Source organism: Salvelinus sp. IW2-2015, linkage group LG37 (genome assembly GCF_002910315.2).
Source record: "Salvelinus sp. IW2-2015 linkage group LG37, ASM291031v2, whole genome shotgun sequence".
Classification (NCBI taxonomy): Eukaryota; Metazoa; Chordata; class Actinopteri; order Salmoniformes; family Salmonidae; genus Salvelinus; species Salvelinus sp. IW2-2015.
In genome coordinates, this window is record NC_036876.1 from 5,349,113 (window position 1) to 5,361,109 (window position 11,997).

Genomic DNA, 11,997 nt, shown 5'->3' on the forward strand with positions numbered 1-11,997 from the left:
GTGTGTGTCTGAGTAGGAGACAATGAGAAAAAAAGCTATAGAAAGAGTGCAGAGAGAGAGGGTAGATAGGAAGAAAAGAAAAGACAGAAGAGAGAGAGAGAGAGGGTAGATAGGAAGAAAGACAGAAGAGAGAGAAAGAGAGAGAGAGAGAGAGGAGAGAGAGAGAGAGAGAAGAAGGAGAGAGAGAAGAGAGAGAGAGAGAAGAGGTAGATAGGAAGAAAGAAAAGACAGAGAGAGAGAGAGAGGTAGATAGGAAGAAAGAAAGACAGAAGAGAGAGAGAGAGAGAGAGGTAGATAGGAAGAAAGACAAGAGAGAGAGGAGAGGTAGATAGGAAGAAAGACAGAAGAGAGAGAGAGAGAGAGAGAGAGAGGGAGAGAAGAGAGGTAGATAGGAAGAAAGACAGAAGAGAGAAGAAGAGAGACGACGAGAGAGAGAGAGAGAGAGGTAGATAGGAATAAAGAAAAGACAGAAGAGAGAGAGAGAAGCTCTTGTATTCTTCCATTATGTGGTTATGCTGCAGTGACAAATTTAGAGTGTCCTGATTTCCTTGAGTCAGTGATCCCCAGATACCATCGAGAGACTCCGAGTACCCTGACCGCACAAAGACATGGTCACAAAAAACCCCTGAACGCTAGCTTTTTTTCTCATTGTCTCCTACTCAGACACACACACATATTGAAGAATTATATGAGTAAGTAGTATGGCCATACACAGAGCATATAACATATTGATATGGTTTATGGTATGATATGGACCGTATTTTCAGTTTGCCCCTAATGTAGGCCTAGCATTACCTGGGAAGGTATTGTGTGCTCTCATTGTCAAGCTATTGAAATATCCTCCCCATAGTCCCAGTGTGGATCTTGTTTGTGGTTTCTTGGATGACAGTGAAGGGAATATCTTGTCCAGTGGTGTTTAAGGTAGAGGGAGTGATGCCTCGTCTGCCCTGGGGCTGTTTGGTCCTTAGTTCTAGCCTTATACTCAGTGGTCAGAGGAGGTTAACAGATCAGATAGTATTTCTAGCGAGCTACGTTGATTTGATCTGACTGGATAAGAGCCTAATTTAGAGGTATTTGTAGTCATCCCATGGCTTACATTTGGACTAATGGTGGATCACATTGATATTGTCACTTTCGAAGCAGCCTTTTCTTTAATGTGGTGTGCCACAGGGCTCAAGTCTAGGACCACTGCTCTTTTCTATTCTATTTTCATCTGTGATTTACTTGTAGTAGGCCTATGCTAGACATACAAATGCACATTGTTTGAATGAACATGTTCTTTCTCTTTGGAATCGTTTATGTTCTGCTTCTGTCAGAAGCCATTGCTATTATTGTCCGGGACATTTTTTACACATGACTGTGTTTKTCATGATATCAGGCATACTGTAGGCTACCTCCTCGAATCACACACATTCAATCAGGTTTGGAGGGGGTACAGTATGCCCACACATGAGATAGAAAGAAAGAGAATTGGAGGGAGTTAGAGAGACAGACTTGGGGTCATGGAGGGATGAGCAGGCATATGCCAGTTGTTAAGAAAGTGAGAGAGATGAGGACCTACAGAGGAACGCTGGAGGGTTCAGAGAGCAAGAGAGAGAGGAAACTGGGGAGAGAGAGTGAAAGTGCTAGAGGACTGATATTTAATGTGATAAATTGGTTGTGACAGTGTGGCTCTAAACCCCCTCCAACCAGAAGAGGAGGAGGAGGAGGACCMCCRAAATAGAAAGCAGTATGGGTAAAGAACATATAGTATATACATATATTATGTATGTATAGTATATAGTACATTCAGAAAGACATCGTGAGAAAGAGAGAGAGAAACAATAAGTGTCATTTTTTCATTGTTTATCAAGAAAGCAGTATGAAAACATGGCATATACAACAGTATATATGTATGKACAGTTGAAGTCGGAAGTTTACGTTCACTTAGGTTGGAGTCATTAAAACTCGTTTTCAACCACTCCACACATTTCTTGTTRACAAACTATAGTTTTAGCAAGTCRGTTAGGACGTCTACTTAATGCATGACACAAGTAATTTTTCCAACAATTGTTTACAAACAGATTATTTCACTGTATCAGAATTCCAGTGGGTCAGAAGTTTACGATAGCAGCTGCAGTGTGACTGTGCTTTTAACAGCTTGGAAAATTCCAGAAAATTATGTCATGGCTTTAGAAGCTTCTCATAGGCTAATTGAACATAATTTGAATCAATTGGAGGTGGTACCCTTGTGGGTGTATTGTATGCAACTCAAGGCCTACCTTCAAACTCAGTGACCTCAGAAAAAGACCTCAGAAAAAAAATGTTGACCTCCACACATCTGGTTCATCCTTGGGACCATTTTCCAAACCGCCTGAAATTACTAAGTTCATCTGTACAACAATAGTACGCAAGTATACCAACACCGAATGGGACCGCACGCAGCCGTGCATACCCGCTCAGGAAGGAGACGCGTTCTGTCTCCCTAGAGATGAACGGACTTTGGTGTGAAAAGTGCATGAATCCAGAACAACAGCAAAGGACCTTCTGAAGATGCTGGGAGGAAACAGGTGGCAAAAGTAATCTATATCCACAGGTAAAAACGAGTCCTATATCGACATAACCTGAAAGCCGGCTCAGCAAGGAAGAAGTCACTGCTCCAAAACCGCCATAAAAAAAAAGCCAGACTATGGTTTGCAACTGCACATGGGGACAACAAGATCGTACTTTTTGGAGAATGTCTCTGGTCTGATGAAACAAAATAAAACTGTTTGGCCATATGACTACCATTGTTATGTTTGGAGGAAAAAGGGGGAGGCTTGCAAACGCGAAAACACCATTCCAAACGTGAAGCACGTGTGGTTGGCAGCATCAGTTGTGGGGGTGCTTTGTCTGCAGGAGGGACTGGTGCACACTTCACAAAATAGATGGCATCATGAGGCAGGAAAATTATGTGGATATATTGAAGCAACATCTCAAGACATCAGTCAGGAAGTTAAAGCTTGGTCACAAATGGCGTTCTTCCAAATGGACAATGACCGCAAGCATACTTCCAAAGTTTGGGCAAAATGGCTTAAGGACAACAAAGTCAAGGTATTGAAGTGGCCATCACAAAGCAAAGCCCTGACTTCAATCCTATAGAAAATTTGTGGGCAGAACTGAAAAAGCGTGTGTGAGCAAGGAGGCCTATAAAAACTTAAGTTCAGTTACACCGAGCTCTGTCAGGTGGAATGGGCCAAAATTCACCCAACTTATTTTTGGGGAAGCTTGTGGAAGGCTAACCCGTAATGTTTTGAACCAAGCTGAAAACAATTTAAAGGAATGCTGCCAACTAAATTGAGTGTATGTAAGCTTCTGACCCCACTGGGAATGTGATGAAAGAAATAAAATATGAAATAAATCATTCTCTCTGCTATTTATTCTGACATCCACATTCTTAAAATAAAGTGGTGATCCTAAGTGACCTAAGACAGGGAATTTTTACTAGGATTTAAATGTCAGGAATTGTGAAAACTGAGTTTAATGTATTTGGCTAAGGTGTATATAAACTTTCCGACTTCAACTGTAAATATAGACACTACTGTTCAAAAGTTTGGGGTCACTTAGAAATGTCCTTGTTTTTGAAAAGAAAAACAGATGTATTTCTGTCCATTAAAATAACATTAAATTGTTCAGAAATACAGTGTAGACATTGTTAATGTTGTAAATGACTATTGTAGCTGGAAACTGCCAACATAGGCGTACAGGAGGACATTATCAGCAACCATCACTCCTGGTGTTCCAATGGCACGTTGTGTTAGCTAATCCAAGTGTTATAATTTTTAAAAGGCTAATTGATCATTAGAAAACCCTTTTGCAATTATGTTAGCATAGCTGAAAAACTGTTGTTCTGATTAAAGAAGCAATAAAAACTGTCCTTTAGACTAGTTGAGTATCTGGGGCATCAGCATTTGCGGGCTTCTGATTACAGGCTCAAAATGGCTAGAAACATAAGACCTTTCTTCTGAAACTCGTCAGTTCTATGCTTGTTCTGTAGTGAATGAAGGCTATTCCATGCGAGAAATTGCCATATAAACTGAAGATCTCGGTACGACGCTGTTGTGATATAAGGGTGCGTCTAGGTGATAGGTGTAGGAGTCAGGCGCAGGAGAGCAGGGATGTCTGAGAGGCGTGTTTTATAAGCACAGTCCACCAACACTGAATGGCACAAATCGAAAAGGACGACGCCCGCTCTGTACAGAGAACCCGTGCAAACGCACGGAGGAGACAAACACAGTTCCGACACTCAATCATACACTTACGTAACCGTGGAAAAACAAATAACGGTAAATCCAACCGAGCACATCACAATGAACAGCCTAATCCCGCACAAACCTAGGCAGTGTGCAACAGGGTACCAGGTATATTAGAACCCACCAGAACATGTAACGCAATGAAAACACCAGGGTGTTGAACCAAAAGGAGACAAAACAAACAGAAAAGGAAAAAGGGATCGGTGATGGCTAGTAGACCGCCGAGCGCCGCCCGAACAGGGAGAGGAGCCACCTTCGGTAGAACTCGTGACAGCTGTGTACTACTCCCTTCACAGAACAGTGCAAACTGGCWCTAACCAGAATAGAAAGAGGAGTGGGAGGCCCCGGTGCACAACTGAGCAAGAGGACAAGTACATTAGAGTGTCTAGTTTGACAAACAGACGCCTCACAAGTCCTCAAYGGGCCTCCCACTCCTCTTTCTATAAAAATTTGCCGTTTCCAGCTACAATAGTCATTTACAACATTAACAATGTCTACACTGTATTTCTGATCAATTTGAGATGTTATTTTAATGGACCAAAAATTTGCTTTTCTTTCAAAAACAAGGACATTTCTAAGTGACCCCAAACTTTTGAACGGTAATGTATATACAGTACCAGTCAAAAGTTTGGACACACCTACTCATTCCAGGTTTTTTCTTTATTTTTACTATTTTCTAGTGAAGTGAAGACATCAAAACTATGAAAGAACACATATGGAATCATGTAGTAACCAAAAAAGTGTTAAACAAATCAAAATATTTTATATTTGAGATTCTTCAAAGTAGCCACACTTTGCCTTGATTACAGCTTTGCACACTCTTGGCATTCTCTCAACCAGCTTCATGAAGGGATGCAAACTAGTCACCTTTCGGTGAAATTCGCCGTTTTGAATCCAAAGTAGGTGACCTACATGATTCGTGTTGATCCGATGAGAAAAGTTGGAATCACTACTGGCTGTAAGCAAACGAGTGATGCACGTTTGGAGCAATACTGGCTGTATCCAAGGCTCAGCCAATCATTCACGTAACAACAGAATGCAGCGCAGCATGCGACTGAAGAGAGAAGAGACAACCAACTTACTAGTTACAGCATCAGCGAGTGCTCTGGAAAGGCAGCTTGTCAGTTACAGCAGCGCGTCCACTGAACGATAACGAAACGGTAACGTTAGTTGAGAAGCCTGACCACGGAGACAAGGGGTGAGAAAGTGATGAAGCGTACTTCATGAGCTCTAACCAAAAAACAACTGGCATTTGGAAAGTTTGAGGTGAGGCAGAAAGTGTGGTGGAACAAGTATTGGCATTGTTAAGTATCTTGCTAGCTGGATCGAATTCTCCGTAGCTAGTCAGAGAAATGTTGAGGAACATTAGCCAACTTATCTGATCAAATAATTGAGTTTATGGTGTGAAAATTAGCTTGAAAATGAAGTCAGACAGCTAACATTAGTAACCTAACCAATTCTCTATAGTATTAACTGGTATACGACTCCTTGCCGTTCCTCCAGTTATAATGTGTTAGTTGCTTCCCTGGACCTGGCAATATCTGGAGACACAATGTTAACTATCTAACGAACTAAACTACTATCTGTGAACTAATGTTTCCCTCTCCAGTAGGTGGGTTAATTTTCAGAATGAGAAGAATTAGTTGAAAATGAGGCGTTGCTTGTTAAACAACGTGGATTTCAGGATGAAGTGAGCTGGAGCTGGGCCTGACTTAAGCTGGATGCCATTATAGAGGTGAAAGGAACAGCATCACACTTCTCCCTCTTTCTCACTTGCTGGTACATTGTAGAACAGACGTCCACAGGCAGAAAGTGTACAATGTAAATAATGTGTAGCCCAAATATATTGTATTTGTTGTGTTGAAACACGACCAGTAACACTTGTGTGAGTGAGGGGAGATTATATATTTTTTACTCCACGTGAACGTTATTTTTTGCACACGTCGCCTTGTGTCTTGATCGATGTCTACTGTAGTGGCCACTATAATAGAGCAAAAATAGAATGTCTGTTTGTTTCATTCTATTTTCTACTTTTAAGATGTGGTTTTCCCAAGTGCAATATTTAGATGTTTGTGGCCACAAGTGTTCTATTATAAAGGCTGTCATGGTAACAAGCGTTCTATTATAAAGGCTGGTCATGACGGAAACAAGATGTTCTATTATAAAGGCTGTCATGGTAACAAGTGTTTCTATTATAAAGGCTGTCATTGGTAACAAGTGTTCTATTATAAAGGCTGTCATGTAATAAGCATGTTCTATTTAAAGGCTGTCATAGGTAACAGTGTTCTATTATAAAGGCTGTCATAGGTAACAAGTGTTCTATTATAAAGGCTGTCATGGTAACAAGCTTCTATTATAAAGGCTGTTCATGGTAACAAGCGTTCTATTTAAAGGCTGTCATATGGTAACAAGTTTCTATTATAAAGGCTGTCATGGTAACAAGGTGTCTTATATAAAGGCTGTCATGGTAACAAGTGTTTCTATTATAAAGGCTGTCATGGTAACAAGCGTTCTATTATAAAGGCTGCATGGTAACAAGCGTTCTATTATTAAAGGCTGTCATTGGTAACAAGTGTTCTATTATAAAGGCTGTCATGGTAACAAGTGTTCTATTATAAAGGCTGTCATGGTAACAAGTGTTGTATTATAAACGTGTCATGGTAAGTGTTCTATTATAAAGGCTGTCATGGTAACAAGTGTTCTATTAAAAGGCTGTCATGAGGTAACAAGTGTTTACTATATAAAGCTGTCATGGTAACAAGTGTTCTATTATAAAGGCTGTCATGGTAACAAGTGGTTCTATTATAAAGGCTTGTCATGGTAACAAGTGTTCTATTATTAAAAGGTGTCATGGTAACAATGTTTATTATAAACGCTGTCATGGTAAACGTGTTCATTATAAAGGCTGTCATGGTAACAAGTTTCTATTATAAAGGCTGTCATGGTAACAAGTGTTTATTATAAAGCTGTCATGGGTAACACGTGTTCTATTATAAAGCGTCATGGTAACAAGTGTTCTATTTATAAAGGCTGTCATGTAACAAGTCGTTCTATTTATAAAGGCTGTCATGGTAACAAGCGTTCTATTAAAAGGCTGTCATGGTAACAAGTTCTATTAAAAGGCTGTCATGGTAACAAAGTGTTCTATTATTAAAGGCTGTCATGGTAACAAGTGGTTCTATTTAATAAAGGCTGTCATGGCGTAACAAGTGTTCTATTATAAAGGCTGTTCATGGAAAAGCTTTCTATTATAAAGGCTGTCATGGTAACAAGTGCTTCTATTATAAAGGCTGTCATGGGTAACAAGCGTCTATTATAAAGGCTGTCATGGTAACAAGTGTTCTATTATAAAGGCTGTCATGGGAACAAGTGTTCTATATTATAAAGCTGTCATGGTAACAAGTGTTCTATTATAAAGGTTGTCATGGTAACAAGTGTTATATTATAAACGCGTGTCATGGTAACAACGTGTTCTATTATAAAGGCTGTCGATGGTAACAAGTGTTCTATTATATAAAGGCTGTCATGGTAACAAGTTTTCTATTATAAAGGCTGTCATGTGGTAACAAGTGTTCTATTATAAAGGGTGTTCATTGGTAAACAAGCGTTCTTTTTATAAAGCTGGTCGATGTAACAAGGTGTTAGGCTGATTATAAAGCCTTCATGTGAAGCACTTGCGTCGTGATTGAGAGAGCTGTGCGATGTAGAGAGCCGGGTGCGAGTGGATGAGAAGCGTGGTGCAGTGCGGGAGGGGTAGAGCAGGTTCTCGAGTGTATGGGAGGAACGTCGTGGTAGGGCAGTGTGTGCGTGATGGTGTAGAAGTGGTGCGGAGTGGGTGAGGTACGTGCTCATATAGTTGTAATGTAGAATTGAGGCTTGAATCCAAACGATGTTAGTGATGTTCTGATGTATAAAGGCTGTCAATCGTAACACGTGTTCTATGATAAAGGCTGTTCATCGGTAACAAGCGTTTCTAATTATAAGGCTTTCATCGCGTACAAGGGTGTCTATTATAAAGGCTGTCCATTACGTAACAAGTGTTCTTTATTAAAGGCTGTCATAGTAAACAAGTGTTCTATTATTAAAGGTTGTCATAGGTAAACAATGTGTTTCTTTATAAAGGGTCTGTCATGGTAACAAGTGTATCTATTAGAAAGGCTGTCATGCGAACACGGCTTGTATTCTATTATAAAGGCTGTCATGGTAACAAGTGTTCTATTATAAAGGTTGTCATGGTAACAAGTGTTCTATTATAAAGGTTGTCATGGCTAACTGCAATATTAGTGTATTGTTTTTTCTCAAAAGTGTCATTTGCAGTAAAGTTTAGGCAACAAATAACATTGGATTGCTTTCTTCTTTTATTTGCATGTTTCAGTGCAACAACAAAAAAGTGTCACCTTTTGGGCCCTGACCAGTTAGGTAGTGAGGTCCTCACCTGGAATGCATTTCAATTAACAGGTGTGCCTTGTTAAAAGTTCATTTGTGGAGTTTCGTTCCTTCTTAATGCGTTTGAGCCAATCAGTGTTGTGACAAGGTTCAGGGTGGTATACAGAAGATAGCCTTATTTGGTAAAAGACCAAGTCCATATTATGGCAAGAACAGCTCAAATAAGCAAAGAGAAACGACAGTCCATCATTACTTTAAGACATGAAGGTCAGTCAATGCGGAACATTTCAAGAACTGAATTGCAGTCGCAAAACCCATCAAGCGCTATGATGAAACTGGCTATCATGAGGACAGCCACGGGGAAAAAAGACCCAGAGTTACCTCTGCTGCAGAGGATAAGTTCATTAGAGTTAACTGCACCTCAGATTGCAGCCTAAATAAATGCTTCACAGAGTTCAAGTAACAGACACATCTCAACATCAACTGTTCAGAGGAGACTGTGTGAATCAGACCTTCATGGTTGAATTGCTGCCAAAAAAACACTACTAAAGGACACCAATAAGAAGAAGAGACTTGCTTGGGCCAAGAAACACGAGCAATGGGCATTAGATCGGTGGAAATTTGTCCTTTGGTCTGATGAGTCCAAATTTGAGATTTTTGGTTCCAACTGCCGTGTCTTTGTGAGACGCAGAGTAGGTGAACGCATGATCTCTTCATGTGTGGTTCCCACCGTGAAGCAGGGAGGAGTAGGTGTGATGATGTGGGGGTGCTTTGCTGGTGATACTGTCAGTGATTTATTTAGAATTCAAGGCACATTTAACCAGCATGGCTACCACAGCATTCTGTAGCGAAACGACATCCCGTCTGGTTTGCACTTAGTGGGACAATCATTTGTTTTTCTACATAACAATGACCCAACACACCTCCAGGCTGTGTATGGGCTATTTGACCAAGAACGAGATTGATGGAGTGCTGTTGGAAAATAATTCCAGGTGAAGCTGGTTGAGAGAATGCCAAGAGTGTGCAAATCTGTCATCAAGGCAAAGGGTGGCTACTTTGAAGAATCTAAAATATATTTTGATTTGTTTAACACTTTTTTGGTTACTTCATGATTTCATATGTGTTATTTCATGTATACGTTAATAAAAACTATACACATTCAGAGAGAGCGAGACAGAGGGAGGGGAGAAACATCACAGATAAGTGAGACAGAAATGCAATTCGATTGCCATTCTTTCATTGTTTACCAGTCCAGTCAAGAAAACAGTACATTACACTGTATGTATACGGTACATTCAGAGGGAGAAGGAGAGAGATGGACAAGAGAAACAAAACAACACAACCAAAAGACTGCTCGACATAAATCTGACTTGGACTGTCAGTCTCTCATTGTGTAGCGGTCTTGATGAGCAGTTTAATTACAGCGTATGTCATTATGTACCATGGAACAAAACTTTTTTCATATTGGACAAGCAGTCACAACACTTTATCAGATGAATACAGTACAGGTTTACATTGCAGAAAGAACTATGATGGCTCTCAGTAGAGCTGGAACAGCCCTGTGGAGTAGAGACAATGACATGTACTGTAGTTAGACATGAGAGAGAGAGAGAGAGAGAGGAAGCCTGGGAGATGACTCATACTGTAGGGAGGAATGGAGAGAGARAGAAAGAGAAAGAAAGAGAGGGCAAGACAAAGATAGAAAGAGAGGTTTAAGAAAAGGGAAGCCATGAGGGACTGGGAGATGGGGTGAGACTCGATGGGTTAAATCGTAAGGGTTTGATCTATCTCTCTTCTCCTCTCTTCTCCTCCTGAGTCAGCTCAAGTCTCACTCCCTCGTTCCCCCTCTATCTCTCTCTCTCCATTGTTGAAATCTTTTTCTCACTATTTTCCTAATCTTTCTATGTCTCGATGTCTTAATGCTCCCTCGATCTCCAACTAGTTATCCTTRTCTTCAGTTGAAGGAGAACGAGATACCATATCAAACACACCATCATAAATGGTAGATCGTAGTAGATGAAGAACAATTTAACTTTTTAGGCCTAGCTACTAATTTTACCACAAAAACTCCAATGAGTGAAATSCACCTCTCTGTCCCTACATGGCCCCTTTAAACAGTTTATTCTCAGTTTGTGTATAATGACGCTGTATGTATGTACTGTAACAACAATCTAACAACAACACAGCTGTGGGCTTGTAACAAAATGTGATGTTATAGGTTTGTATTGATGCTTATGCACCCTTCTCTCTCGCTCCCCCATCTCTCTCCCTCTCGCTCCCCCTTTCCCTTCCTCCCTCCCTCTTTCTCCTACCCCAGTGTGGACAGCGCGTTTCTCCCAGGAGCCAGCGGACCAGTCGGTGGTGCTGGGCCAGAGGGTGATTCTGTCCTGTGTTGTGTTTAACTACTCGGGCATTGTGCAGTGGACCAAGGATGGACTGGCCCTGGGCATCGGAGAGGACCTCAGGGGTGAGACTACAACAACTCTAAGACCCCCCATCCCCCCCCGACAACACCCAACAACACCCAACACCCATCATTTCTAGTCGCCCTGCTTAAAAGGCCTCTCTGTATATCGCCCTCTCTGTCATTCAATCGTGTTGTGCTGTTGTGGTGTTTACCTTTTCTCTACCACCTCTCCCCCTCTTTCTATCTCTACCCTCCCCCTCTTTCTCTCTCTTTCTCTTTGTCTCTCTCCCTCTTTGTCTCTCTCTTTCTTTCTCTATGTCAGGCTCTCTCTCTATCTGTCTATCTATTTCTCTATACCTATACCTATCTCTGTCACAAACACACATGTTCTATCTCCCCTAACTGTAAGAAATAAGGCTTGTTAAAAATTTAAATAAATGTAAACTCATTGCTTTTCTCACATTCTTTCTTTTCCTGCTTCATTCCCTCTTTCTCCCTCTATCTCCCCTTCTCTCTCTCTCTCTCTCTTTGCCTCTGTTCAACCCCTCACTCATTCTTCATTCTCCCTCCCTCTCTCCCCCTCTCCCCCCTCTGCTGCTCTTTTCCTCTCCTTCACACTCGCTCTTCTTCCCTCTCTTTGTCTCTGCTTTCCCTCAAACCCTCTCTCATTTCTCTCTCCCTCCCTTCCTCTGCTGCTCCTCTTCGTCTGTCCCCTCACCATTCCTTTCCCTCTCTCTCTCTCTCTCTCTCTCTCTCCCTCTTTCTCTCTCTCTCTTTGTCTCCCTCTCTTTCAATCATATTGATACTGTAATGGTTCAGTGCTTCAAGCCAAAGCTTTTAAATAGAAACATGTGAATGAACACTGGTTCCATCATACACACGCTCCCTCTCTCCCTTTCTCCCTCGCTCTCTCTCACCCTGCCTCTCTCCCTC

The 11,997-nt window shown here is 41.2% G+C and overlaps 1 protein-coding gene across 1 annotated transcript in view; it reads left to right on the plus strand.

Annotated features, from left to right (window-relative positions):
- Positions 1-11,997, plus strand: part of LOC111960167 (kin of IRRE-like protein 1) — a 56,313-nt gene that overhangs the window by 20,793 nt on the left and 23,523 nt on the right. The window contains exon 2 of the mRNA XM_023982065.2: positions 10,975-11,200. Within this exon, the coding sequence (XP_023837833.1) occupies positions 10,975-11,200 (226 nt within the window). The remainder of the gene's footprint in view (positions 1-10,974; positions 11,201-11,997) is intronic.